Source organism: Urocitellus parryii, chromosome 4, assembly GCF_045843805.1.
Source record: "Urocitellus parryii isolate mUroPar1 chromosome 4, mUroPar1.hap1, whole genome shotgun sequence".
Lineage (NCBI taxonomy): Eukaryota > Metazoa > Chordata > Mammalia > Rodentia > Sciuridae > Urocitellus > Urocitellus parryii.
The window spans coordinates 46,624,258-46,652,058 of record NC_135534.1 but is presented as its reverse complement, the minus strand read 5'-3'; the positions used below and the strand labels follow the sequence as shown (position 1 = coordinate 46,652,058).

General features: G+C 51.2%; 1 protein-coding gene across 1 annotated transcript in view; it reads right to left on the bottom strand.

Moving 5' to 3' along the window:
• Positions 1-1,021: 1,021 nt before the first annotated feature.
• The window catches only part of Ush1c (USH1 protein network component harmonin), a 42,653-nt gene continuing 15,873 nt past the window's right edge, over positions 1,022-27,801 (bottom strand). Inside the window, exons 9-25 of the mRNA XM_077797525.1 lie at positions 27,343-27,427; positions 27,045-27,104; positions 26,844-26,900; positions 26,417-26,559; positions 25,288-25,353; positions 24,823-24,947; positions 20,892-20,941; positions 17,035-17,187; positions 15,696-15,812; positions 14,657-15,139; positions 12,104-12,223; positions 8,385-8,426; positions 7,870-7,923; positions 7,483-7,582; positions 4,945-5,054; positions 3,596-3,651; positions 1,022-1,435 (exon numbers count right to left, since the gene is read on the bottom strand). Coding sequence (XP_077653651.1) covers positions 1,423-1,435; positions 3,596-3,651; positions 4,945-5,054; positions 7,483-7,582; positions 7,870-7,923; positions 8,385-8,426; positions 12,104-12,223; positions 14,657-15,139; positions 15,696-15,812; positions 17,035-17,187; positions 20,892-20,941; positions 24,823-24,947; positions 25,288-25,353; positions 26,417-26,559; positions 26,844-26,900; positions 27,045-27,104; positions 27,343-27,427 — 1,834 coding nt within the window. The 3' untranslated portion in view covers positions 1,022-1,422. The remainder of the gene's footprint in view (positions 1,436-3,595; positions 3,652-4,944; positions 5,055-7,482; positions 7,583-7,869; positions 7,924-8,384; positions 8,427-12,103; positions 12,224-14,656; positions 15,140-15,695; positions 15,813-17,034; positions 17,188-20,891; positions 20,942-24,822; positions 24,948-25,287; positions 25,354-26,416; positions 26,560-26,843; positions 26,901-27,044; positions 27,105-27,342; positions 27,428-27,801) is intronic.

Below are 27,801 nucleotides of genomic sequence, written 5' to 3'. Positions count from 1 at the left end.
ACCTTGCACATGGCCAAGGCTCTCAGGGTGTTGGCTCTCACCATGGGGCTCCTGGGAAGGCTGTGCACTACTCCCAGTCATTGCAGTTGGAGATGGCAGACACAAGAGTCCGGCCTAGCACATAGAAGGTGCCAGCAAATATGGCTCCCTCCTTGTATCTTGGCTTAGGAATCACCTCCAGGGCCAAGCCAGGTGCTAGAGAAGGAAACAGAGGGAATTCCTCCACATGGCTGCTGTCTCTGGGAGCCAGTTATTAGGAGGTCACCAGGACTTGGCCTCCGTTGAGGAGATAACTAAGTCTGTGCTCTCTTTTCTGCCCCCACCTTGGAACGTTTAATCTCTCCCAGAGAAAACAGAGGGAATTCCTCCACCTGGCTGCTGTCCGTGACCACAGCTGAGGCTGGAAAGATGATGGCCGTGTTCAAGCTGAGATCTCAGGAAGTGAGAGGTCACCCTGCTCTATACGGTGGAGCCAGAATAACTGAACTGGCATCTCAGCTCTACTTCCTCTTCACTGTGTGACCTAGGACAGGTATCTCAACTTGGCCTAGGAATTGTCAGGATACAAGGAGGGAGCCATATTTGCTGGCACCTACTATGTGTGCCAGGCCAGAATCGGAGGCAGAGATGGAAGGATGGCTGAGAAGTTGAGAAGCATGAGGAAGCCACCGAGGGTCTGAGAGAGCTGGCCTTCCAGGACACCTTACACCAGAACTACTTTCCATTTCTAATTCTTAGGGACATCATATCTCCGGGCCTCGGATTTCCCTGAGATGACTAGACTTTTACCACCCACTTGTCTCTGGAGTGAGGATCCTGGTCCTTGTTACCAAGAGGCCTGGCCACTGGGTCACCTCTTTCATGTTGGTGGACCCAATACAGAGCATTGGATCTGACTCTCACTCTTGGGTAAGGGTCCAAACCTTGGCATTTTATTTGACAGCCTTCAGTCTGCTGCCTAAATCCATATTCACTCACATAAGCCGGAAAAGAAGTCTGTTTATTTTATTAATGAGCTCAGAGTAAGATTTGCAGTAACAATCCTAGAAGCAATTACAGCAAAAGAGAGAAGAGAGGGATGGTGGAGAGAAGAGACTGAGGAATCGGGTCTGATTAGGGCTGGAGTGAGGCACCCCCAGAGCTGGGAGAGACTAAACGTTCCAAGGTGGGAACAGAAAAGAGGGCCCTGAGGCCTCCTCCTGAATACTCCCTCCCCTCCATGTTGGCTTTTAGGAGTGTTCCTTGGCCAAGCCTAGTTCCAGGTCAAAGGGATTTGGAGTTCCTGGGTACTGGTGACAAGTTTGGGAATGTCTTCAGGTACATGCCGCAGGTCTCTCAAGACTGGTTGCCGGCTTTATGTTCAGGGGTTGAGTCCAGCGCTCACTGTCTTCTAGGGATGAATTTGTTTTCTCTCTCTGGACTTCAGAAGAAAGTCCTGTGGAGGAAGAGGAAACAAACCAGGAAGGTGCAAGTCTTGTGAGTGGCACTCAGCCAAGGGCAAAGCCCCACCCTGGCAGCACGAGGCCTTGCCAATCCCTAGAGGCCCCTCTTGGTGCAACTCCAGGCAGTTACACACCAGCCAAAGTCACAGCACACAGGAGGCCAGGAATAAAGTAGCAGAGACACCAGGGACAGGGGTGGGGGAAGGACCAAGAGGAAGAGGGGAGGGTCTCTTGCTAAGAGTAAGTGACAGAAAATACAGGTCACTTAGGTACCCCTAGATGTCACTGTACAGCAGGCCAGCTGTCTTGGGAACATGAGGCCCTAATGTTTTTGGAAATTTATAACAGAAAAATCAACAAGTCAGACTTGGCTTGGCCCCAGAAGCTGCTAGCTATGGGTTCGGGTCACCTCCAACACCAGCTTCACAGCCACCTGGCCCAGGGTGGGAAACACATTCCAAGGCTGGGATCTACCTTGTGTTCCACAGTTAGAGCCTGGATCAAGGGAGGGAGATGGCAAAGGACAGTTGGTCTGAGCAGGACTCAGGCCTTTGTAGGGCACAACAGGACACGAGCAACTCTAATCCACCAACCCTGGTTCTTTGGACCAGCCTTAAAGACCTCTCAACAGCCCTGGCTCTGCCCAAGCAGGGAATCCACTCCCTCCCTGGGTGAAGCAGGGGTTCCAACAGGGCTGCATTCCCAGGAAAAGGAGAAACGTTTGGTGAGGACACCTCTGGGAGGAAATTCAGACTGGACTTCGTGGGCTCTCTCCCAGCACAGCACACCTGGCTCCAGGCGCCATCTGTGCCAGCGGGGAGCCATGCTCAACGCTTCACCCTGTTCATTTGGGTGCTGCATGGGTCAGGTCCCAAGGACTGTGTGCATCAGGACACCCAGGTCCCACCCAGTGCTCCAGACTAGGTTCTGCACACTCCCTTGAGTGGGAGGGTCTTGAGTCCCACAGAGTTTCAGAGTGATGGACAGCAGACCCCAGAGGCACTTCAGGGGCAGTGTGCCTCATGTCCCCTCCAGATGCCAGTCCAAAGAACCTGCCAGCAGCGTGGGCAGCACATGGCCACTGCACGCAGCATGGACAGATGGGGCCCTGAGGCCACCTATTCACCGTGGGCTCCAGCTGCAGGAGGAACCCGTGTCTGTACACGGGAGTATGGTCTTCAAGGAGCTTTCGGACTGGCTGGGGGCTTTCTGCTGCAGAGGAGGGAAGAGAAGAGCTACATGTGCAGAGCAGAGCAGGAAAGAAAAAGGGCTTGGTTAATCCTGGGCAGAGCTCTGCCAGACCTCGCCCTCCACCTTAGTCCTGTCTCAGCCCTGAGCTCCAGAGTTAGGAGCAGCCAGATCCTGGTTCCTCCAAGACACAAGGGGGTTCAGGCTCTGCTGAGCAGAGGGAGGCAGCAGGCATGCCCACGACAGGCAAGGCAGGGTGTGTTAGTGACGGGGAGGGAGGTGACGTGATGTGGTGAGGACACAGGTGAGGGGCCACGGAGGCAGAGAGGTAAAAATGCATGCAGAGGCAGGGATAGAGAAGCAGGGAGCAAGCAAAGGAGAGGGCAAGAGAGAGAGACGGGGGAGAGGGGTGATGGGAAGGAGACAGGTGGGAAGGGAGACTGACAAGAAGGATGGGGAAGAAGGAGAGACAGGAAGGACAGAGAAAGGCCCAGCCAGATATAGACAGACCGAGGGACTCACTGGGCCAAAGCTCCTTGGAGAGCCCTCAGGATAGAGACAAGAGCCTGTGGTCTTTGCTGTCTGGAGATGCAGCATTTGTGAATAGGGTTAGACATCAGAAAGACCTTCCAGAGAGTGAAGGGAATCTTTATCTGATAAGGGAATGGGGGATCAAGTTCTGAGTGGGGAATTAAAAATCCTGAGGGCTAGTCCTAATTTCACTGTGTACTTTTACTTGATCTGAGACCATGAGCCTATAGGTAAGGAATTTGGACCAGATAGCCCGGGAGGCAGCTCTGATGCCACCTGAGGACAGCGACTTCCTTCCAGGGATACTCTAGCCCTGGGCTGTCTGCCTGGTGGCAGATGTGTGTCTGGTATTCTTTCTGGCTGAAGAAGGTGTCCCAGACTGTAGAGGAGGAGGAGGAGGAGCAGGCAGGGGCCAGGGCCCAGCGCACACTTACAGCTCATCGTCGTATTCCTTGGGGGGACAGACGGCAACAACAAGGTCGATCCAGTCCTGTGGGGAGAAGCCGGGCAGCTGTGGGCATGCTCAGGGGTGGGTGGCACATCTGCCCCATGCTCCTTCCCACTCCTGAGCCAGGATCAGCCAACCAGGCCTCTTCCCAGGGGGAAGTGGGGGCGGGTAGGGCTGGAGGTCCTCCAGTTGGGTTTGGCTCCACTGTGGCGTCCCATGCTCTGGAGAAATTTCCAGGCTCTTAGGTTCCCAATCATAGGGTGTGCAGGACCTTCAAATGACACTGTGTCCCCAAGTGCCGACCTGTGGACCAGGGCCAGGCAGCAACCTCAGAATCACTTGAGGGGATTTTTAAAGTGTGTAGACTCATGGGCTTGCCTGCTGGTGGTCTGCGGTGGGCCTGGGAAAGCATTTCTAACAAGCTCCCCAGACAAATCAGAGGCACAGACAACTGGGGGACGTTGGGTGGGCCTGGCCTTTGAGTTCTCAATCTGAGTCCCCTAAAGCATATCACTGCCATCCTTGGGGTGCCCATCAGTGTCTGTCCTGGGCTTGGGTGCATCCATTGAAGAGTTCTGGAAATTGCCATGGCTCCTAGATTGATCTGGGACCTTTACCTCCCCAGGACCTCCCTCCAATCCCTCAAGAATCACAGCAATAGTTCTACTCTCTCTTCCCTAATACAGCCCTTCAGAAAATCAGTCAGTCATCATGTTACCCCTGAGTCTTCTCTTCTCCACATTCCTTCATGTGAGTCCCAGGCCCATCTGGTCAGCTTCCTCGGCACTGAACTTAATAACTCAGGCTCGGCTGCCTGCATACAGTTGCACAGGTTGTGCATTGCACAACATGAGTGGGCACCATTCATACTATGGTCTGTAGGAGGGTGTCCCCCTCAGATTGTGCATAGCATAGCCTGTGAGAGATCTCATGTGGTGGCCCTGATCCAGGTGAGTGTGTAATGCAGACGATCACCAGCCTCTCTTTGTCCTGGACCATTTACTATTAATGCTTTCTTTTGATTTCTCGAACTCCCAACTCTTTTGATTCCTATTCAGTGTACACTCAGTGAAGACCTTAAGTCTTTTCCTTGGGTACATAGTCATGTCCAGAGTTCCAGAATCTGTGTTTGTTCCATTAGCTTTTTGGACTCAAGGTCAGGAATTGATATTTACTTTCCTGAGTCCTCTCCTGTCAGATTTAACCCATTGGCTGGACAGGGGTGTGGACCTTGGACACTGGTCCTGGGATGGGGCTCCCCAACTGTAAGGCCTGGCTTCAGAGGCCAGGTCAGAGGCAGGCAGGTGAGGGAGCAGGGAGAGGGCTCATTCTTACCCCGCCCTGATTCCAGGCCTTCTGCAGGGTGGCCTCTGCCTCAGCCAGGGTGTAGTCTGTCACGATCTTGCCGTTGATCGCCATGATCTCATCTCCTTTCACAATGCCACCTGCAGGAAGATGAAGCTGATTGGCCAACTGGGCTACATGGGACACGGATTGGGCCAGGACTGGGCAAAGGGAGAGCCACTGTGGGGCCACAGAAGAGGCTGGGCCCTGGGAACTGAGAGCTCGCGTGGCTCAGAAAGTGTGAGGGTCAGCAGCATACTTAGTTACTCGGATACTCAATGGCATTTCCTCCCTGAGCCTCAACCCTGCTCAGTGGAACTGGGACACCAGTTGGCTCCTGCACAGGCGGCAGCTACTGCAGAGGAGACACACCTGCATTTCCAGCCGGGTTATTAGACACAAGTTGGTTCTGTGGGTTGGGCCTCCCTGATGTGCAGCCATGCTGGCTGGCTTGACCCTCCCCCTCCCCAGCCCGCCGTGCTCTTTCCTGCCTGGAGCAGGGCTGTTGTGGACTGTTCCATTCCCCTCTCTTTCTTCTCTTCTAGATCTGAAAGGGGGCTTCCCTGAGTGCACCCAGTTGAAGGCAGCTCCTCCTGCCGTTCTCTCTCGGCACCCTGGTCTTTTCCTGCACAGCACACAATCTGTAATCATAATCTGCTTCTTTCCTGTTTGCTGATGGTCTCTCCCGCTGTGCTGTCAGCTTCCTGAGGATAGGACTTATCTTTTTTGGTTCACTACTCTATTTTCAGCCCTTCAAGGAATATCTTGCCCAAGTAGGAACTCAATTGGATATTTGTTGAATAAATGAATGGTGTTAAAAGATGTTCCTGCATAACCGTCTTGTGATCTTCTAATTTTGGGAGGAACCGATTAGTATCCAAACAGTTTTTATCAGTTATTATCTCGTCAGAGCCTTGACTAGGATCCTGTGCACTGTGGTTCTCTAAGTGGACAGACTGTACATGGTTTCCTCCACCTCTTGAACTTCCGTGTTTCAGGAAGGTCTCCTAGTCCTGATGTCCACAGAACATCTATCTCTCTGTTACGCTGAGATCATGCAGAGGGAGGCCTTGTGGGCCTGAAGGCCATAGGAACACGGTGTGTTACTGAGATGGCAGCCTCAGTAGCTCGAAACAAGCATGCATTTGGAAACGTCCACCAGCTGCTTGGATGTCCAAAGCAGCATGGGATCAGACTGTAGACAGCAGTTTCCCTCGGACAGAGGGACTAAGGTAAGTGACTTCCACATTTTCATTTTGTACAAATCCAAGATGGCACCTCAGGGTCAACAGGGCTTTGTAAATTGGGAGTGACAGGAAGAGCCACTATCCTTCCTGGTCCTCTTTCCCTGCCAGATGCAGAGATAGGTGGCCTCCCTGGGCCAAGCTGCAATTCCTCCCTCAACTGGTACAGGAATGAAGACAGGAGGCCCCTGCGCAGAGCTGAGTGAGGGTCACAGCATGGCTGGGAGAGACCCAAGGCCACTGAGGCCATGATGGCAGGGCTGGATTGTGCCCTGGGCTCCCTGTGTGCCCACCCGACTTGGTGAACACAGCAGTCAGGCTGCCTTTCCCTTCAGTCCCCTGCTCCAGTGGATTCTGTGAAGCAGGAATCAGAGCCGGGGTCCACAGAGGCCTCCCTCATCAGCAGAGGGTGTTTTTTGTTGAAAATAGATCAAAGGCAAAGTAAGATCTGCCTCATGCGAGACACAGGTCCTTTGGCCCTCTCAGAGCAGGTGAGGCTGTGGAAACCTGCAGCAGAGGTGGCACTTTGACTGGCAGTAAAACCAAATGGCCAGCTGCCTAGACTCAAGTCCTTTTAGCTCCACCTTTTACCTGCTCTGTGTCCTTGAAGGAGTACTTGGACCTCTCTGTGCCTCAGTTTCCTAAGCTGCAAAATGAGAATAACAACAGCACCTGCTGGGGTGGCGTGAGGATTAAATGGATTAGTCCAAGTGAAACACCCGGACACAGGGCTGGGTGCCCGTCACTCACTCACTTACACTGGCGCGTGGTTAGTGCATGACAGACTGTTGTCACTGAAGGGCAGGTTTGGTTTGGATGGTCTCTCTCCCATTTCCCTGGTGCGGTTCCCTCCTGCTGGAAAGTCTTTCACAGACTGGCCTCAGTTTATCTTTCAAGGCTTGGTTCACAATTACCCTTCCAGGGAGCCTTCCCAGTGTCACCTCCCCCTGATGGGTAGTGGCCCTTCAGGATCCCACGACCTCCCGGACCCTTAGTTCCCTGCCCACCCTTAGCGGACAGCACTGTTATTACATCTGGCAATTCTGAGCATATTCCTGCCACTAGCTTAGAAGGCAGGGTGGCACCTGCTTACGCCATGTGCCCACTGGCACCAGGGCAGGCCCTCGGGACACATCTGAGATTGGATAGATGGCTGCCTGGATAGACCTGGTGCTCTCGAGAACGGTCAGCCTGCCCCCAAGCAGGGATCTGTCTGCTTTCCTGGGGGGCCTTGTGTAGAACCATCACACCATGTCCAAATGTTGGGTGACCAGTCCCCACTCACCATGTCGCTCAGCAGCTCCCCCCTCATACACAGCCGAGACAACCACCTTCCCGACGGGGGAGTCCACGCCGCCTTCCAGGGCCAGGTCTAAGGATCCCTCCTGGTTGGAGGAAGACAGGTCTGAGGGGGCCACGCAGACAGTAGCCTGTGGGCACCTGGGCACCGAGGAGCCTCTCCACAGAGCCTCAAGAGCAGGAGAAAGCATGGGCCGATGGTAGTGCATGGTGAGAAAGTGGGCTTGGGACCACCACAGAGGGAAGCAATAGTGGGAATTTGAGAGGTCACCTGGGAGTCACCTTGGGAGCAGCAGAAGCAGGGAACCAAGGGGGCAGGAGCAGGAGCAGAGAAGGATGGTAGCTGCCCCACCTCCTCCACGTGCCCACATACCTTCTTGATGCGCAGGAGCCGGACGTCCTTCCCTAGGATCTGCTCTGGGGTGAACTAGGGGGAAAAGACAGGGGAGCTTTGACTCTGAGGAAGGGTGTGTGGGGAGCAGGAAGCCTGGGGGACACTGGGCCCCATAGAGTACACGGCAAGGGGAACCTTCCCCATTGGTCTTCAACTGGGGGTCCCCGGCCCTTCGAGGGATGATGGACACATCACACACTCGGCCACACAAGTCCCAGATCCATTCTTCCAGGATAATCGTGAGGACTGGGCAAAAGCAGGGTCTCGTAACTACACCAGAGGCTGGTGCACAGTAGTGCTCAGCAAGTGTCACTGTCCCCACTATGCACACACACACACACACCCCATACAGAAAGGAGCCCTGATAGGAAACAGCAGCTGGGGTATCCCCGGGGCAACTCATGTGCCCCACCACATCCTTGGGATCCCAGGGCCCCAAAACCATCTTCATCAAACACCCTCAGCTTCTCTCAGGGAAGGAGGTTACCCCTTACCATGGAGTAGGGGTCAAAGCCTTCCTCATATTTCCGGAAATCCTGGAAGCAAAGGTACAGCTTTAGTCAACCGAAAAGAGGTCCTTGCAGGTCACTGCAGAAACAAGCTCAGGGCCGAGAAGAAAGAGAGGGAATGGGTGCAAATCCAAGGGTCAGAGGCGGGGAGAGGGTAGGGGCAGAAGTGGCCAGGACAGGAGTGCAGACAGGAGGCTGGCAGCCAGAGCCCGGTGCTCAGGGGGCAGGCAGGAAGCTGCAGGAAGCATTTGGAGGAGTGCAGCCCTGTCCCTGTATGGTCTAGGGGTTGGGCATCTGTGGCTGCAGGATACAGGTGATGTCTGGACATCTGGGCAGCAGTGCCTGTCCTGCTGAGTCTCACCTTTGGTCTCAGACCTTTCAGGCCATACCTCATCCCTTCCAAGTCCCCACTTGAGGGCATACCCAGGTCCTGGTGGATGAGGATGGGTGCTTCTCCATCCAGTGCACTAACCCCACAGAAGGGCCAGTCCTGTGCAAGAGGCTGCTCTGACCAGGGAAGCCAGCCACAAGGCGACTGAGGGAGGCAAAGGGGAAGAAGGTGGTGGTAGCGAGACTGCTGGCCTGGGGCCTGGCACTGTTCTTATCCGATCTAGGAAGCGAGAGGCCCCAGGCTGGCCCTTTATCCAGGGGAGGAAGGGAGACACACAGCTCTGATTCCCCAAGATTAGAAACAAGGCAATGGGAGGAAAGGGGCAGAGCCAGAACACACGGCTTCCTCACACAGCAAGTAGAGCCTGGGGCATCGTAGGCCCAAGGGCCAGGATGCTAAGGTGGGCAGCAAAGCCAAGAATGGAGCCAAGTAGAGCCTTGTGCAGGTGCCCACACAGACCACAGGATGGAGCAGAGCCACCCTCAGCACACAGTTCCCTAGATCACACCAAACATCCCCTGGGTCCTGTGGTTTTTTGTTTTTTGTTTTTTTGGTGGGGGGGTGGGGGGAGAGGGGAGCAAGGATCTCCCCACTCCCCACCAGCATGCAGCAACCAAGCTCTGGGGACAAGATGAGGGCCAAGTATCAGCAGATGGATCCCTGGGTATCTGCCTACCACCTCTCCTCGTACATAGCCTTCACCTCTTGGGCTCAACCCCAAAGATGTCTTGAACCTAGTTCAGCTCAGAGGCCACATCCAGGTTGGCCTGTGTTTGTTGGGATGGCAGTCAGGAAAGGGATGCAGTAAGTCCACACATGAGAAGGGTCATTCTGCAGGATCTGCACCCATGCTCTTTCACTGAGATGGGGCTGCCTACTTCTGGTTGTTCCTTCTGGAAAGCTGGGAAGTGGTAATCACCGGCCCCCTCTCCCTGTGACCCTGAGAACCTATCTCAGAGATGGGCCAGAAGGCATGTCTAGTGTGAATTTGGAGGCCCATAAGCCATGGTGGTTGGTAGGCCTTTAAAGAAGTAGCTCAAACCTTCATTAAACACACAGAGAAACTGAGGTCTGAGAGGAGACATTTGTGCTTAAGGTCACCTAATTAGTAGGCAGGGGAAAAAGAGTTTGCTCCAAGCTTGGAGTCTCAGACTAGGGGGACTGTTTCTGTCCTAAACACCAGGCCCTTCAAGGCCTCTTCTGCCACAGCATTGCTTTGAGAGGCTGAGCGACACAGCATTGAAGAGCAGACCACAGAGCTCGACCTTCTGCTTTCCCATCCAGGGTCAGAGACTGGTGGTGCCATCATGGACACATTTCCAAGTCCCTCTGCCTCTTACCTACAAAAGGAAGACTGTGATAGCCATGACCTCCCAGGGTTGCTGTAAAGATTAAGTGAGTTAATAGAGGTAATGTACTTAAGCAGCTGTGTTCAGCACGGCATGCTTTCCGGGCATTAGCTGATGCCTGTCATTCCCTGGTCCTGGGCTCAGAGCAGCTTTTTTTTGCAGACACCCCCAGTTTGCTCCATGCCTGACATCAAATCAGCTTGTGAGTGGGAGGCTGGAGAAGCCGGGGCTGCCTGCCAGATCTCCTCTATGTTGGGGTCTCTTTCATTGGGGGGTAGGAGAACCAATCCAATGGCTGGCTCTGGATGTACTCCCAAGAGGTGGGAAGGTTATGGGGCTGTCTGCCTGACACCACTCAGAGCCCAGCAAGGACTTGCATGTCCCTGAGCTCAGGAGTACTCTGGGCAGATGGAGAGCTGAGATGCCATTTCTTCCTGTGACTGATTCAGCATCAGGCAGGGTTTGGTGAAGGTGTGACCTTCCTAGAGGGAACAAGACAGGGAAGGTAGCCCCTTTCTTCTCATCTAGGGCTGGAGCAAGGGCCTGTCCTGGCCTCTGTGACCCTCTGAGGGATTCCTCTGTCCTGCTCCTCTTTGAATAAGCAGCAGCAGAAGAGGTAGCACCCAGGGATCCTGTGGCCTTTCTCAGCTGGGGCACAGGCTCTGATACACCCTGGATCCCCATGTGATGAAAGCCTCCTTGACTTCAGCTGCAGGCCAGGGGACACAAGGATCCCTGGCAGATGGCAGTTGGGGCTGCCTCACAACCAAATGGTACTCCCAGGGAGAAAGAAGTCACAGAGTGGGAGGGATGGGTGGTGGGGAGGACCAGAGCACACGACAGGTATCATTTTTTACTTGTCTGAATGCTGTCTGATAAACCACCATCCTCTTCAACATCTCCTGTGGCTGTCAGGAAAAAAAAAAAATTCCCCACCAAATGTTACCGATAGGTCTCGTCTGCCCCCTGGTGCCAAGCCCTGGGGCTGCCAGCCTAGGGCTGACTGGCCAATGTTCCTCCCCAGACACAGTCTGACTTTGGGGTGCACCTTATGTCTCCCAATGTAGCAGCTGCTCAGTTGTAGACAAGCAGACAACACCCCTATCATTAATCAGAGACGGTAACATGGACTCATCAGCAGGCCATCCCAACAGTGTGACCTTTGCTCTTTGGGGAGCTGATGGGACAGCTAAATCTCAAAATAAGTGTCTGAGCTGTCCTGCCCTGACATTTGGATAGGGTTTCCTTGAAAGGGGAATAAAAATTCTGGCTTGGCTTTTTTCCCAGTTGGTGGCTGGCACCTCTGGAGGGTGCACATGAGCCCCAGCTCCCTCAGACTTTGGGCACTGGGGTGGGTAGATCCTCCTACTTTCCCTGGGCCACACCCTAGACTCCCTCCCAGGCCTAGTGAGGAGCGAAAAGTAAAATGGAGACAGGGAGTGGGTCTGCTTTGGCCAGTCCCCCACCTCAGGGTATCCCAGGCCATGTAACACCGTCCCTGGGGCAGGGACCAGGGAGACTAGAATCTTTGCAAGTTTTGGCAAGGTGGGTAAAAGCACAGCTCTGGAGTCTGAAAGATTTGAAGTAAGTAGATCTAGGCTCTGCTTTGGGCAACCGACTTAACCTCTCTAAGCGTCAGTTTGCTCAAGGGTTAGAGAGGGATGACAATCAGAGCCATCTCACCAACTTGTTGTGAGGATTTCATGAGAGCATGCAGAGCATGGCACATGGAGGGCTCCAACTGTGTTAGTTATTAACATGCAGGATGGTCAAGCAGGGAACAGGAATTCTGCTGAGCAGACCACCCATGCAGATTCACCTCCTGGCCGAAGTGAGGGTTACAAGATGACACCTGATCCTAGTTTGTGTGGCTCCTCACTATTCCCTCAGGACAGCAGAACCCAGGGGACACAGCCCTGGTTTTCTCTTCTCTAGATATCTTGGAGGGGACCTGAGGGGCTTACCAGGACCTCGGATTTCACAGCTGGCCTGTAGATAAAGTTGTTCTCCTGGTGGACCATGACAGGTTTGGAGATGGTGGACACGCCAGGGCCTCGTGGAGGCTGTGGGCTTGGGCAAAATGTCTACAGGGGTTAGTTTAACAGAGATCCATGTAAGGTCACAGGTGGTAAAGGCTGACCACAGCACTTCTGCACACATGCAAATCCACTCCCATGAACATGCTGAGTAGGCCGGTCCATTCACTGTGCTGGAGTGTGATCTTCAGCAGAGTGAAGAAGTCCATTGGACACAGAGTAGTCTGAGGCCACAGAAACTACTGGGGGTGGTGGTGGTTAAAGAATCAGCCACTTGAGCCAGAATCTGGTTTAGGGCAGCAGCACCCACTGTCACTCAGAGGGCACACTTTCAAGGCCCTCTCTCGGTAGTCATGGGGAACCATCTAGCTTCCCCTCTCTTAAGGGCTATTTCTTCTGGCCACAGTTGAGTCTCTGGACTTCAGCATGAGGTACAGAGCATCCAGATGCCATGGATAAGGACTTAAGAGTGGCATCCAGGGGATTCTTTGTCCTAAACCACTCAACATCTTGGGCAAGAACCCTGCCCAGAACAACTTCAACACTTCAACACTTGAACTGATCCTTTGTTGACTTTTCTGCTTTCCTTTCCATCATCACTTGTCACTTCTTCCCAGAATTCTTACTCTGCCTGATTGTTAGCCTCAAATGCCAGGCTCTCCTGCTTCTAGGCCTTTGCATATGCTCTTTTCTCCTGCTTTGTCTGCCCAGGTCTTGGCTCTTATACCACTGTCTTCCTCTCTCAGTAGTTTCTTGCCTCTCTCAATAGTTTCCTCTCATCCCTGCACCTCATCACAGTACCTGTGCATGCCCCTCTCAACCCTGGAGTGTTCTAGTTGCCTGCTTGTTTGTCTTTCCTAACTGTCTTGGACAGGGACTGCAGCTCCCTGACAGTGGTGGTTCACAGTGACTGGCACAGAGTGACATATAGCAGGTGCTCAGTAAATATGTGTTGGCTGAACAAATGACTCATTGGTAAGGTGGGCATGCCAGGCAGTGGGTCTGGTTCTGAAAACCCTACTCTGGCAGGGGCTGGCATTGTAGGCACATGTGTTAAACTGAGGCAAGTGTTTGTTTCCACTACCTGAGGCCTGTTGATGGCTGTGCAGATATGTCATCAGTCACACTTCTTGCTGTAGCATTGATGGCATGCAAGGAGGAGATTGGGAAGGACAGGTGGCATGAGCACCAGAGTGCTGATGGATATGATGAAGCCAAACAGTAAACAAACAGAAATCTCCTGGCTTTCAAGTCAGGGACAGTCCTTCTTCCCCTCTGACCAAGAAGAACATGGCAGAGGCTCAATCAATGACTTCAGAATCAAATTTCTGAGGAATAGTTTCTGCCCATCTGGTGTGGCCCTATGTGCCAGATTAGCTCAGCCCCCTGAAAAACAGCTCCTGGCTGGGCTCTGGGGAAGACATCCATGGAACAGGCAGACTGCTTCCTCTCTGTGTGAGCTGTGGGCCCAGGACCCCCCAGGGGTCCAAAGGGAGGCCTTCTGGGAGCTGCAGCCTTGCAGTATCTGGCACTTCCTTCACTCCCACCTTCCTTCCTCCAAGCTCTCTTGAATGCTGTGAGCTGCTTATTCTGTTCCTCAGCAGGAACTCAAAAAGGGAGGTTTAATAATAACCACTGGCAAGTTGCTGCTGAGGCTGTCCCCTCACCAACTGATCCCCACTGCCTTAGCTAGACTCGAGCCATCCCATGGTGACAGAAGCAAGGGATCAAAGCTCTGTGTCTTCCTCAGGGATTGCCTCTTCCAAAATAATCTTTGGATAAAGAACAATTAATATGAAACATATCTTTCTGAAAAGATCACTGTTCAATCTCCTGATGTCCAAGAAAAACATCCCTGTTCTTTTAATAGTAAATTTGGAGATTTCTAGGAACTCTCTCATCTTCATTTTTCCTTTAGCTGGATGTTGGCCAGACATCTCTGAGTTTACACTCTGAGCCAGTGCAGTTGGCTAGTACCATGGAAAACGGAACTGTAATATCCTAATACTGCACTGGGTTGTGCCATCTCTTCATTTCCAAAGCCTAATACTTCTCTCTCTGATACCCCCCCCCCCCCGCCCACCTCCCCTTCTTCCAGGGAGTCATTTCAAGGCTTTCTGGGATAAGGTCAAGCAATGACCAGATGTGGCACAGAGCTAGCTATTCATTAACATATCTTTTCACTGCAAGTTACTGGCCAACACTAGCCAAGAGTTCAGAGAGAGCAGTGAACATTAAATGGATATATTGCTGCACATTCCAAGAGCCCCAGCAATCCACCATGCAATTGAGCACCTCAAAATCAGCAGAAACCATACTCATGCAGGATGTCCACACACAGCTTGGGGGTCATTTCTGGAAAGTAGGAGGAGATGATGTTTTGTCCTGTCTCCACTCACAGGAGCCGTGAAGAGTGTGGGAAACAGCAGCCCTCCCCACTCTTTCTGTTTCCAAGCATAGCATGCAGAACAGGGGCTGTACCTTCGGGGTGGGTGGGAAGCCCCGTTCAGGGGCAGGGGAGTTGGCAGGCTTTCCACTGTGATTCTTTGCCTCCCAGTCCTCCACTGGAGTGCTGGTGTCCCCAAGGCGGAAGGGATGGTTGCCCAATGCCTCTTCCAGGGCCGAGGGCAGTGGGCGGGTAGGAGTGAGGTCTTGGGTGGGAATGGATGGAGGGGGAGGGATGGGAATGGCAGGTGAAGTGCACTGTGCCCAGGGTGAGGACGAGGCACTCACATGGCCCGATGAGGGAAGCACAGGGGGTGCAGGGACCTTTGAAGGTGGGTTAGAGGGTGGAGGGTGGGGCATCACAGGCAAGGCAGAGGAGGTCTTGGGGGGATAATAGAACATGTCCAAGGGGATGTCATCCAGGTCAGTGGTGTGGAGGTGCAGTCCACCTGCGAAGCGTCTCAGAGGTGGGGCCAGGGGAGACACAGAAGGCAGGGGAGGCGGGGGCCCTGTGGTCATCTGGGGGTTGCAAGAAGGTTCTATAATTGTCCACATTCACTGTGCTCCACTTCACAATATGCTGAGTACAATGCTCTCCTGATGTGTTTCTCTTGCTATTAGGGATCCCCCACCCTCCAACCAGAACCAAGGGGTGCCACTTCTCTGCCACCTGGCTGCCCACTGAGCCTATTGGCTGGTTGGGAGTGCCCATGCATGAGAGGCCCAAGTTTTGCCATCTGAGGGTGATAAGTAAAGTGATCAGATAGTTTATTCTCTAAACTGGAACACACTTGAGTGTATAAGAGGCCCTCCTAGTAATTACTGCAGGATGACAGGCCTTCTAGGACCTTCTCAGACCAACTGGGACTTAGTGCTCACTCTGGAGACAAGCAGAAATACAGACATGTCCCAAGAGAAGAAGGAGAAGTGGGCTGATAGGGGTGGGCACTGGGCAGTGGAAAGGTACCAATGTGGCTGGTGACACTTGCCAGGGGCCATCATACCTCCCGCTGTCCCCAGGGTAGATCTTGCTGAAGGCAACAAGAGGACTCAGTGGAAAGCAGGGCTCTGTTACCTCTGAAATCTCATTATCAGCAGAGGAAATCTGCTCAAGGCGCGTCTGACACAGCCTTTCCACCCAATACTGAATCTTTTCTGATTCCTCAAAGTCTTCCCGCTCTGTCTCAGACACCTGGGACCCAGGACCGGCGCCAAAAGAAGAAGACAAAGGGCACAAGTGAATCACGTGGGCAGCAATAGCAGACACACACTTCTCTAAGAACCCCAGAACACTGGTGGAGGTGTCACCTATCTGGAAAAAGACTCAGCCTTGTTCTACCTGGTCCCAGAAGAGATGGAGACAATGGGGAGGAAGGTGCTCAGATGTCAGGTTGACCTAACAGCACCCACAGGCAAATTCACAGGGCGGCTTCTGTACTGCATGGGATTAGCTGGACCTCAGGATCCCCACGAACACTGAGGCTCTTGATGTGCCAAGAACAATCCTTTTGTAACCTCCGTGCACATTCCAAGAATCTAACTTTACTCTTTTCCCCCCTCCAGGCTGCCTTGTCTTCCGAAGCACAAGTTTAATCTTATTTTTAATTTTCTAGCTAATTTGTTCTGAATGCCAGACCTAATGCACTTCACATTTCCCAGGACTTGTTTGGTTTTATAATCTAATCAGCTTGGCATTCTGATTCATGGAAGCATTAAAGAGAAGCAGAAAGAACAATATCCCCTGTATCCAGGGAGTTAAGCTGACAACTGCACCTAGTAAATAGGAGCTGCTCACTCTGTGCTATTGCTTTGGACATGTCTACAGGGGACAGCTTTAGATACATTCCTAAATTAAAGAGGTCTAGCCTCAGACATACCTTATGTTGAAGGGAGCAACCTTAGATTCATAGCCTGATTAATTGGGGGATATCCTCAGACTTAATCTCCTACACAAACCTGGGTAGGAGATTAGTTGAACAGAATTTTTGATGGATGAATGGAAGACTAATTGCATATCTACAAATTGGGCAGAGGGTTTAGCCTCAGACTCAGATCCTAAGCAGGGAGACTAGCCTCATTGCCACATCTAAGATGGAGAGGTCCAGCCTTAGACTCATACTCTGGTGGGATAGAGTAAAAGGGACAGATTCAAACCTCTAGCCATGTGCATTAATGACTAGCCTGAGACCTATAATCTGGGCAGAGAGGTTAGCCTCAAACCCATACCCGGAGTTAGTGTCAGACAGTGTTGGGAAGGTGGGGTGGTCTCGTTCTCCAGGCTGGGGAGAGAGGAGGCTCTCATCCTTGAAGTCCATCTGGGGGGCACAAGTGCAGCTGGCACCATGACAGCACAATGCAGGGGATAACCAAACTGTCCCAGAGATGCTCGCCTGGCCTACGAGCAGGACACGTACCTCCTGGGCCAGCCTGTTGATCTTTAGTTGCTTTTCCTTCTCCAGCATCTCCTCTTTCTCTTTGTAAAGCTTTTGTTCAAATTCCAATTCCTTCTTATTCTTTCTCAACTCCTGCAGGCTGTCATACTTGGCTTTCTTCTTATCTTTTCCTTTCTGAGCAGATGTGTCATTGTTTATATGACAAGGGCTACAAGGTAGTAGTTGACACCAGCACAGCACAGCAAACGGCATCCAGTCCTTGGACAACACTGGGCAAACCCCCTTACCCTCTGCCATGGTGACCCCACCCCAGCTCTGCCCCACTGCACTGGGCATCAGACCTCAGGTTTTTGGATAGGAAGACCACTGCTCTCCATTACAGAGTGGAAGGCACATTCCTTTGCCAGGCAGAAGAACTGGCTTATTAGTTCACTAACTAGTTGTATGACTTTGGCTAAGTTTCTCAGCCTCTCTTGATTCACCTTAACTGAAATGGGGGCAATACCTGCCCCACAGGCTTTTATTTAGTGCCAGTGAAATAACATCTATGAAAAGGCTTTGTAAACTTCAAAGTGCTGTCTAAATAAAAGGCATTGTATTTATTTCCTAGCATTCAGGCCCATGCCTTCCCCAATATCTGAGAAGAAAGGTGGATCATGTTCCGATGCTAAAAGATTCATCCTGGGAGATTCTAGAGAAAATCCAGGAGAGCTGGCAGATCTGCAGAGATCCTCTGTCCTGAACTGGAGGAGGTGGGAGCAGACTTAGATCTGGGGCCCAGAGCCAGGAACACTGGATTTTTGCCTTCATGTGTAGGTTCTAGACTTTTCTGTCCTGGACGGTCAAATCCACGGCTCCCTCTGACCTGGGAGCTTTTGCTGAGGATTAGCTGGGAGCCATAGGGCTAGGAGGTGCAGGTGGGGAAAGGGCCTAACTGCTTTACAGTGTTCACAGTGTTGGTGAGGATTTGGGGAGGGAGATGCAGGGCAAAAAGACCCTGATAAATTAGACTCACAGAACCTATTCTCCTGGCTGCTTTTGCCATTGGGTTGCAAGGAAGCCCAAGGGTAAGAAAGGAAGAGAATGAATATTTATGGACTGCCTGTGTGCCAAGGGATGTACACTGATTATCTCCGATGTAGGCTTTGTCCCATTCTCTTGATGAAGGCTCTGAGAGGTGAAGTTCCTTGCCTGATATCAGACATCTAGTAAGTGATGGTGCCAGGATTTGGATCAATTTTTCTACTGTGCCTTGATGAGCCAGGGACAAGGAGACAACAGCAGGAGGGAGGGTAAGCCCCTGCCACACGCAGCATGGAGGACAGGAGAGGGGACGCAGAGAAAGCCAACATTCTGGGCAATTTCTGGAACAAGGTGGGAATCCTCTATTCACTGAGCTCACCCCCATCTCTAAAAAGTGTTCCTGGGGCTGCTCTTGGATTTCTTGAATCATCTTAGTATCTAAGGGCAGGAATGAGGAATTGAGTTTCCCAGCAATGGACATACAGCTTTCATCCATAGCCAGAGGGGTGGTGAGTCATTATGGATCTCTGCAGACTTATACGATCCTCACCCCCAAGCAAAGACAACTCTCACCTCCATGTACAGCCAATATGCTTTGGACGTGGTCACTTCTGGGACCTGCCTCCAGAGCAGTCTATGAGCCTTTTGATAAAATGCTTCTTTTTGCTTCTGAGTCCTCCTTGCCCATGCTGTTCACTAAAGTCTTGGCTCAGTTGAGAAATGAATCCCAACCACCATGTTGTAGGTTTGAACAGCAATTCCCCAAGAGGAGCCAGAAACATGCTGCGGTTTGTTAGAATAAAGGCATGGTCTCCCACAGGGACCACCATGATAGGAAAGAATTTCCTATTGATTTGAAAAAAGACCCACCTGGTGCTAAGATTGTAGAGCCAGGGCTTCTGAGTGTGACAGGCTGATAGTAAATCATTTCTGTCCCATCCCCAGTAGAGCAGCTTACAGATGCAGAAGGACAAATCTCCCTGCCAGCTCCCCCAACCCCCACACAGGTAACTTAGTTGTGTGTGAATCTGCTTTCTCTGCCAGACTGTGGGCCCTTGCAAGTAAGGGCTCTGCATGACTGACTTAAGCAGTTTTGGTGAAAGGTCTTAGTTGGAACCATGAATACTTCAGGTCCCAGCATAGACTCTGTAGGGCTACAGATTGGAGGCCTTGAGCCCCAGAGGGTCTTACTCAGAGCAGGAGCAGAAGTCAACAAATCTTTGTCTTTTCTCATAGGGGGATTTTGTGCATTAATGATCATGGCCATGGATGTCCCCTTGTATTACCTGGGGACCTGGTGTTCTAGCATCTCCCCTGGTTATAGGCAAAATGATGATGGATTTTCAAAGCAGCATGAGGGACATGACTACATTGTCCTTTTAGCTGTCAAATTCATGGTAAATATTCCTTTCAGTCAAGGCTGAGAGGAGAGGCAGATGGGGTGATGCGTTCTTGCTTCTACCTAGGAGCAACTGTTCTCTCTTTTGGAAATAAAAATGAAAACCATAGTGCCAGCTGTTTCTGAAATGATAGGACTAATAAATAGTGGAAACCAGCTCTAACTCTCTACCAAGGGCAAATTTCAAGTGACCTGGTTTGTGATGGATGTGTGCAAGAGATTCTAGCTCTTTCACATTTCCTAGTTATTACTGCCTGGAAAAGATTTGACCTGTCTCCTTTTATTATTTTTTTCCAGTAGAATTCCACGTGTGTGTGTTTGTGTGTGTGTTGTGTGTGTGTGTGTGTGTGTGTGTGTGTGTGTGTGTGTGTTGCCCTCTCTAATTGAGTTCTAATAGAGACAGTATGGAGAGAAGATTAGAAACCTAAGCCCTGGAGTCAGGCTGAAAAATAAAGAAGATAATTTTATGAGACTAAGGACCATGGTAGTATGAGACGACATCTCCAGGGAGCTCTGTACAAAGTTTACTCACTCCTATACATATCATGATCTAGGCTTCTGGGTGAACACATAACTTGTGTCAGCCAGAATATTGCTATCTATAATTTTAATGGGAATGTGTTGGAGAAAGTGGGTAGATTTTCCTGGCACATCTGATATCCCCATTTTACAGGAAGGGAGAAGTTGCAGAGCATCAGTCACCTAGCTGCCAGTGCTTTGGTTTCTGGAGTATTGACTTTTTGCCAGAGAAAGCTGGTAACATCCAATTTAGCTCACTCAGATTTATGTTAATAGGCTGATTTCCAAATACCAAGCCATCTTGAATGTCCAATCTACAGTTATTAACAGCGGCATTTATATAATCAAATGCCAAAGTGATTTAGAAAGACAAAGGACAGGAAAATTTTATGGGGCCTGCAGATACTATAATAAGATTTAAACAGAAAATTAACAGCCCTAGCAACTGGGGAAAAAATGTATAATCCTGGGTAAATGCAGAGATAGTTCTAGGAGAGAATTGTGATGGGTGTAGCTTCCTGTCCAACCCAAGGCTACATGGGTAGCCAGTCTGAACCTGGAGAAGTGGCTCTGTGTACACCTACCCTGGTAATTCACTCTGATCCCAGATTCCTGGTCATGGCTTCTGGTTCTGTCAGAACAAAGCAGAAGTCTCCTGGCCCTGCCCTGTGCCCCTGGGAGTTGGTATAGACCCACACGGAGTCTGATGGTCCTTGGTCAAGTCTCATGACAGGTATACCTGTCCCTCATGATGCCTCTGCCCCTCATGATGCCTCTGTCATTTGGTGTCACCCTGACAGAGATGCAGGCAGGGTTAGCCCTCCAAGGGAATGGGTGGATGGCACTGTTCAGAACTGATAGGGAAAGAAAAATTTTAAAGTCCAAACCCCACTGCAAACTGAGGAGCAAACCAGCACGGCACCCAGTCCTGTCCTACCTTCCGGATAGTTGGGAATTTGCCATCGTACCGGTAAAACCACCCAAAAGCTATAAGAACACAGAGAACAAAATGGTGAGACGTGTTTCCACTGGGCCAGAGCATCCATAAGCAGCAGGTGAGAGTTGGGTTTCCAAGGAATGCATGGTTTTGGGGGATGAAAGGCAGCGTTGGCAGATCCAACGGCAAAATCACACCCTCTGTCCATCTTTCAACTTACCTGGCCTCACCTGGGACAAAGCAGGCCCAAGACCACCTGAGAAAAGCCCCCCTCCCTCTCAGACACTGACTTCAGAAGTCAGTGCCAGAAAATCAGCAAGAAAACTTCTTGTGGAAGGATGAACTTTTCCAAATCACAGATATCATCTCCAAACAAAACCCCGTTGAAAGAGGAAAAGGCCCTCTCTAACTGATGCTTGGTTCTCCATCCAAAAAACATCTCAAGACAAAAGAGAGCCTGGGTCTCTGCCTAGAACTGCAATCAGACAGAACAAAACTGTGTTGTCTCACAGGGAGGCCAGTCCTCTGCCTTCAGCATTGCAAGAGAGGCAGTGGCTGGGTCAATCTGAAAGGCTGGCTCCAGCAGCAATGGGCAGAAGATGTGCCCCCAGAAAAGCAGATTCCCTATCCAAGCCAGATAAGCAGGGTGCAGCCCCTTTCTTCCCCAGGTGACAGCATGAAAAGGCAGCCCCCAAACCTGAGCTCTTAGGGGCTGAGATAAAGGCTTAAATAATTGCCCACCTTTAACCACCTGGAATAGAGCTGGAATAGGCTGTTGAAAGCCCCCTGCTGGACTAGGCACTACCTCCTTAGTTACTGGATCTGAGAATGAGGAGAGGCCAGAGAGCAGAGAGGGCACTTGAACTTGGGTAGTATTTAAATATTTGCACCAGCAGTTCAGTTGCACTGGCACGTGCTTGCTGATTTACCAGTTTGGCCATGTGTTCTGTCCTAAGTTTTTGCTTGGGCCAAGCTGGGGCATGGAGCAGCCTCACAGACCCCAAGGGCCTCCACCATGTGCCAGCCCCTTGGAGTCAGGTGTCTGCACTGCTTCAAGAGGAGGTGGGCAGGGCAAGCAGGGCACAGCCAGGCCAGGGAGCGAAGCGGGGGCGCAAACCTGCTCTCCCTGCTCCTCTGTGCCTCCATCCAGGTCGTCCGCAGACTCGAGCTCAGGCTCTACTCCCTGATCATCTACCCGGGGAAAAGAGGAAGTTGGTGAAACAAGAGGACTCAGGAAGCTGAGAGGCCAGAGGGCTTCCCAGGAGTTGGGGGACCTGTGACCACTTTCTTCCAAGGAAGAAAGGCAGAGGAAAAGCCTCAGGATTCCAGAGCAAAGGCGTCTCACTCTGGATGGTGCATGTAGTACTTTCAACCTTAGTACATTTAGCTTCTCTATCTGTAAAATGGGTGAACAATAGGGGCCTGACACCTGAGAACCATTTTTCAAGGTGCCCAGTTGAAAGTTGGGAAGTGGATGAGGAAGATGGGAACATCTGAATCTTAAACACATTTGAGGGCAAACACTTGCTGGGGGACAATACATCCTCTGCCTTCTTCTCACTGCCCTTGCCCTGGGGCTCTGGGTGCCCTGGGGGATGTCTGAGCTGGGTGGGTATTAGGTAGAGGCTGGGATCCTGAGGAGTGGGGACTTCCCAAAGGTAAACAGGGAATATATAGTTGGGAAGACATCATGTGGACAGAATAAGAAATCATCCATTCCAATTATTTCCAGCTGGACCCTGGTCCAGAAGGCAGAAAATCGGCAAGAAAACTTCTTGTGGAAGGATGAACTTTGTCATATTTCAAGCTTCCTTGCCCATGGGCTTGTGAAAAGGCCGTATGTTACGTTTCTTTGCTTTGGGCTAGAATTATATTTACTTACCAGTAGAACACTGATGCCTTTGCCAACAAAAGGACTACTTGATAAAACAGTGGGAAGACAAAGGATTACCGAATAGTTAAGTAAGAAAAAATAAATAAACTTTCATATCATAGGTCTATTGTGGATGGGGGGGGTGATTTAAAAAGTCCTTTAGGGACAGAAGGCTAGAGCTATGACTTTTAAACTTCCTCATCTCCCAAGGCCCTTCCAGCTCTGGAGTCCTTAATAAAGACAGCACCCCTTCACCACTGCTCTGGCTAAGAAAGGGTCTTTAGGGACCTCTGTGACAGGCTATCATATTTCTGAGGGTTTGGTAGAATGTTGGGGTGCTGCTGGATTATCATGGAGAGGTAGGCTGATGCAATTTTCAGAACCTTCTGGGGCAGCTAGTGGGGGGAGCAGTCTGTCTTGCCCATATCCTTACACTGAGGGCCTTCATGTTCTAGGCTAAAGATGTTCCACACTTTTCCCTATTTTTAAAAAAATGTAGGTTCACCCCTTGCAGGCACAGAAACCTGAGTCAGGCCTCACCTACTGGCTAATTGGGTCCCAGAGTTAAAGGTTGGGTGGGCTGAGGCTGGCTGGCCAATGAGATTCTGTTGGCCCAACAAAGCCATGACTATTCCAGCTGCTCTGGAACAGCAGGAAGACAGGAATTGAGCAGTGTCAGAGGCTGTACTACATTTCTTGACTTACATCCAAGTTAGGATTAAATTGTGGGTGCATATGGAGATGGATGGCTGTGGCAGCTGCCCCAGGAGCTGGCAGACTTCGGCCATCAATCCTGTGCTTTGTGGAATGGCCTTGGAATACATGTATCTTAAGCAAAGGCAAAGTTCTTACTCCTTTTATTCAAGAAACTTGATTTGGTTAAAACAATGCTAAATAAATACCTAGTTAGTGAAAGGCTTTTATTTTCCACGGTTCCTGAGAGGGTGCACCTTGCTGTGAAGCTGAGACCTAATTTCTAGGAAGGCATTAAATTGACTAGTATTACTTTCATGAGAAGCAATTACAATCAATTTCTCTCCTTTCAAAGCTCCCATTTCACTCATAAGAGCAAATTAGCGGCCTGTTTAAAACAGGGATTATTCACCAGGAATTCAGCTTTGGCCACAACCTCAGCTCGTACTGAATGTCATAGGGGAAGGTGATGACAGCATGCTTTGTCTTTCTGAGAGAACCATGAGATGACACTGTGCTCTGCTGCCAGGAAGGAATTCTGGGAGCTACCTGCTTCAGTCCAAGAGGCCTGTGTTGGCAATGCAGTGTCCCTTTAGGGCTCAGATATGATCCAAAGTTGGGACAGAGCTATCTAGACCCCACTACAGAATTCCAATTGGCTACCACACAACAGAGAGAGGAGCCTTGGTTCTCTGAGTTGGGTCCCTGGGGACAGGGTAGCAGCTGGTGGAGGCCAGGATTGAGAGGTAAGGTAAGAATGGACCAGTGAAGAGGAGATGGAAACGATGGTGGGAATTGAGATCCCAGCATGATGCTGCCACCAGACCCACATTGGCATCTGGGAGGGGACTCAGAGTCCTCTCACTGTCTCCACCCCTGGAGTGGTGTGACAGCCACCCATGTGCAGAGATGTAGGTGAAAGAGGCACTTCAGGCAAGCTCCTCCTTCATTTGCCCACCAACCTCGGGCCACCAGAGCTCCTTCCTCTTTCTTGCTTTTGGTTTCATCCTAACCCAGTCTAGAACCAGACAGAAGGGCACCTCACCCCACACACTAAGACAACAATCACACGAGCCAGTTCCTCTTGCACCGCTCGCTCTCCCATCTGCAGCAGCCCAGTGGCCTGTGTGTACTATAGGGGAGAGCCTGTGAGCTTGTGTGTGGAGCAGGCCCCAGACAAGGAGGCAGACAGATCCCTCCCACCCTAAAGCCCTGAAAAATGGCCCCTCACACTCAGCTGCACCACCATAAAGGGAATGAATCTGAGAGAGTCATGGGCAGTTAGTGGAGGAAGGCCAGCATTTCTGTCCATCCCCCCAGCCCCAGGTCCTAGAAGGACCTCTTCCTCTGGCACATGGTACCTACACTTTGGCTTGCGAAGGGGTACTGGGTGCACCTCGGCAGTGATGGTTTTAGGCAAGAGGAGCTGTTCCTTGGAGCCCCAATCTTCTTCCCACTGCTTCTTAAACTTCTCTTCCTCTTCCACGATCCTGAAATTAAACCCCACACCTGTGATTTGAGTCAGAACCTTTGCAGGCCTAGCTCCTGCCTACCTGAGAACCCCAACCAGCCCCGGAGCGGCCTCATGGTTCTAATGTGGTGAGGAAGGCCGGCCCTGGAGCTGATGTTCTGAGTAAACACCTAAGTTCTTATTGCCCTGGTATAATGGGCTGTACTAGGAGTGTGGAATGGCTACAAATAAAGGAGGAGCTACTAGGGGACAGAGGGCCAGGTAAACTGGGCCTAGAGGTGACCTCTGGCTGGCCACACTCCTGGAAGCACACTCATGAGCACCACATGTGCAGGCACACACAAATCCAGGATACTCACTGTTCCATCTCCTTCCGGTATCTCTCATTTTCCTCTGCTGCCTTCTGGGCAATTTCCTTTCTCCTCCTAAAATAAATGCAGGTAGGCATGTCTGAGTCTATGCAAGAAAATCTTACTATTCCTTATAGCTGATTCCTGATTTGAGAAAAAGTTTTAAATGTTTTCTGCAGTCTCCCTTCCAAGGATGCTTACACCAGCTTTGATGTTGAGCAAGTTGTCCAACACAAGTCTGAGCAACAACCTGTGCTCCTGGGAGATTTTTGTCTGGCACAGCTAGGCAGATATTCTGTGCCACAGGAGATGACTGGCAGGTTCACATGAGGGCCACACTCCGTGTGTTCCCCTCCAAACTCTTAGATGGAGTGACTAACAACAAGCAGGACTTGGGCTGAGAGAGGGTCCTCTCAGAGGAGGGCCCAGCCAGACCCCAGGCAGGAGTTGTTAACCAAGTGTGGCTTTCTAGGTTAGTTCTTTGATGCTGGAGATGGGGAAATCCCTTTTCCTTCCTTCTTCAAATTCTTATTAAGTGCTGAGAATATTTCTGCATTTGGATTTTGACTGTGGTTTTTCTTTTATGAATTGCTTGCCCCATATATTTTCTCAGGCCATCATTTTAACCACCTGGTGGGGAGTGGTTAGCACCACAGGTGGGTAACCCTCTGGGGACTGCCAGGTTCTTAAGTCAGCTTGTCTGGATGTGAATCCCAGCTTGGTCATGTGTGACTTTGGACCCAAGATGCTTAACCCCTCTGAGCCTGAGCTGCCTCACTTATTAAACAGGTTAATACCATCTGCCTCCCAGGGCTGGCGTGGGGATTAAATTAAATAACATAAGCAAGGTCCTAATCAGCATCAGCCATGTGGTAGGTACTCAACATGTCAGTGCTGCTGGTAGGAGTCTCATTTCCCATAGTCCTGGAGTCTGGAAATCAGAGGCCGTCCTCAATAAGGAGGGAGGAGCCTGGTGGTCTGAGGCAGAGGATTGATATGCTGACCTGCCGCTTAACCTATTTGGTCTGAGGACAGCCCTGGAAGTGGGGATGAAGTCTGTGCAGGAGCAGAGGACAAGAGCCAAAATGGGTGGGGCAAAGGCGGTCTGGGAAGGTGGGGCCTCCGTATGGCCACTCACTGGCGCTCCATCTCCTGCTGCTCCTGGAGGATTTTGTTGGACTCCATGGCCAGCCGCTTCTGCATCAGGAGCTCCTGCCGCTGCAGCTCGCGCTGCCTTGCCTCTGCCAGCCTCTCGCGGTCAGTCAAGAACAGCTCCCGGCCCTGGTGGGGAGAAAGAGGCCCTTTGCTCAGGCCCCTGGGAAAGCTGTATATCACAGCCATGGCTTTGGGGGGTCAAGATTGGGTTGCCTTCTCAGTGCCGTGCCTCCCCGTGTATTGCAACTCTGGAGGTCTCTGACCCAGGCTTCTTGCTGGGCAGAAGCCCTTTTTCTCTACCATCAGTGTTTCAGGCCTTTGGCCCTTTCTGGGAGTGTGTGACAGAGATATGAGGTCATAGGTTATGGGTCAGGGGTCATGGGGCCCCCACCACCTCATTCTGGACTTACAGCTCCAGCTACAATGGAGATGGTCAGACTGCGGCTACTCTTCAGCACGTTCACAGCCTGTGGGAACAGGAGGTCAGTCATCTGGGGTCTGACAGATAGACCAGGGCAATCCAGGCAGAGACCACACACACCATGGTGGTTGGGGTGAGCACTGGGGTGGGAAGGTGATAAGGCCAGCAGATAAAGACCCTCACATCTTACCTCCTTGTGGTCCAAGTTACAGAAGTCGATGCCATTAACTTCAACGATCTGGTCTCCTGTCTGAAGGAGAGATGGAGAAGGACTGATGTGTTACACTCACTCATCTGGAGGAAGGGCTCCTCCATGGTGCCAGGTTTAGGTGCTGAGTCTAAGTGGCTGCTTAACAACTCTTCCCAATGAGTAAAGCAGTCGAAAAATTTTGATGGGGCCCTCGGAGGGCCTCAAGCCCACCCTGTCATCTCTCCATTTCATAACTATCTTATTGGATATCAAATATTATGCCATTTGGGTCACTCACCTCCAACCCCACCTCTGCAGACAGGGAGCCAGGCTTCACATGGCTGATGAAGATGCCCGGTTTCTGGACTGGACCACTGGAAATGCTTGAAAGGTGGGAAATGTGGATGAAGCTCTACCCTCTTTGCTTGTTCCCTGAAGCACTCACTTGTTTTCAATGTCCTGTCTATCACCCTCTATCTGGGCATTCAGTGTCCAGGATAGAGTTCATCCATGAATTCAGGACCCACAGACTCCATCTCTGTCTCCCTTCTAGCCTGATTTCCACTGTTCCCCTGGGTTACAGACACAGAAAACTACTTGTAATTCTCCCCACCCTATCCTCACCCATTATACCACAAGTGCTGCTTTTTCTCTCTCTAGAACTTTCCTTTCATACCTTATGACTCAAATACTATCTCCTTTAAAATTTTTCAGTAGATCCCTTATTCTATCTCAAGATTGAGCAAGTGCCCCCTCC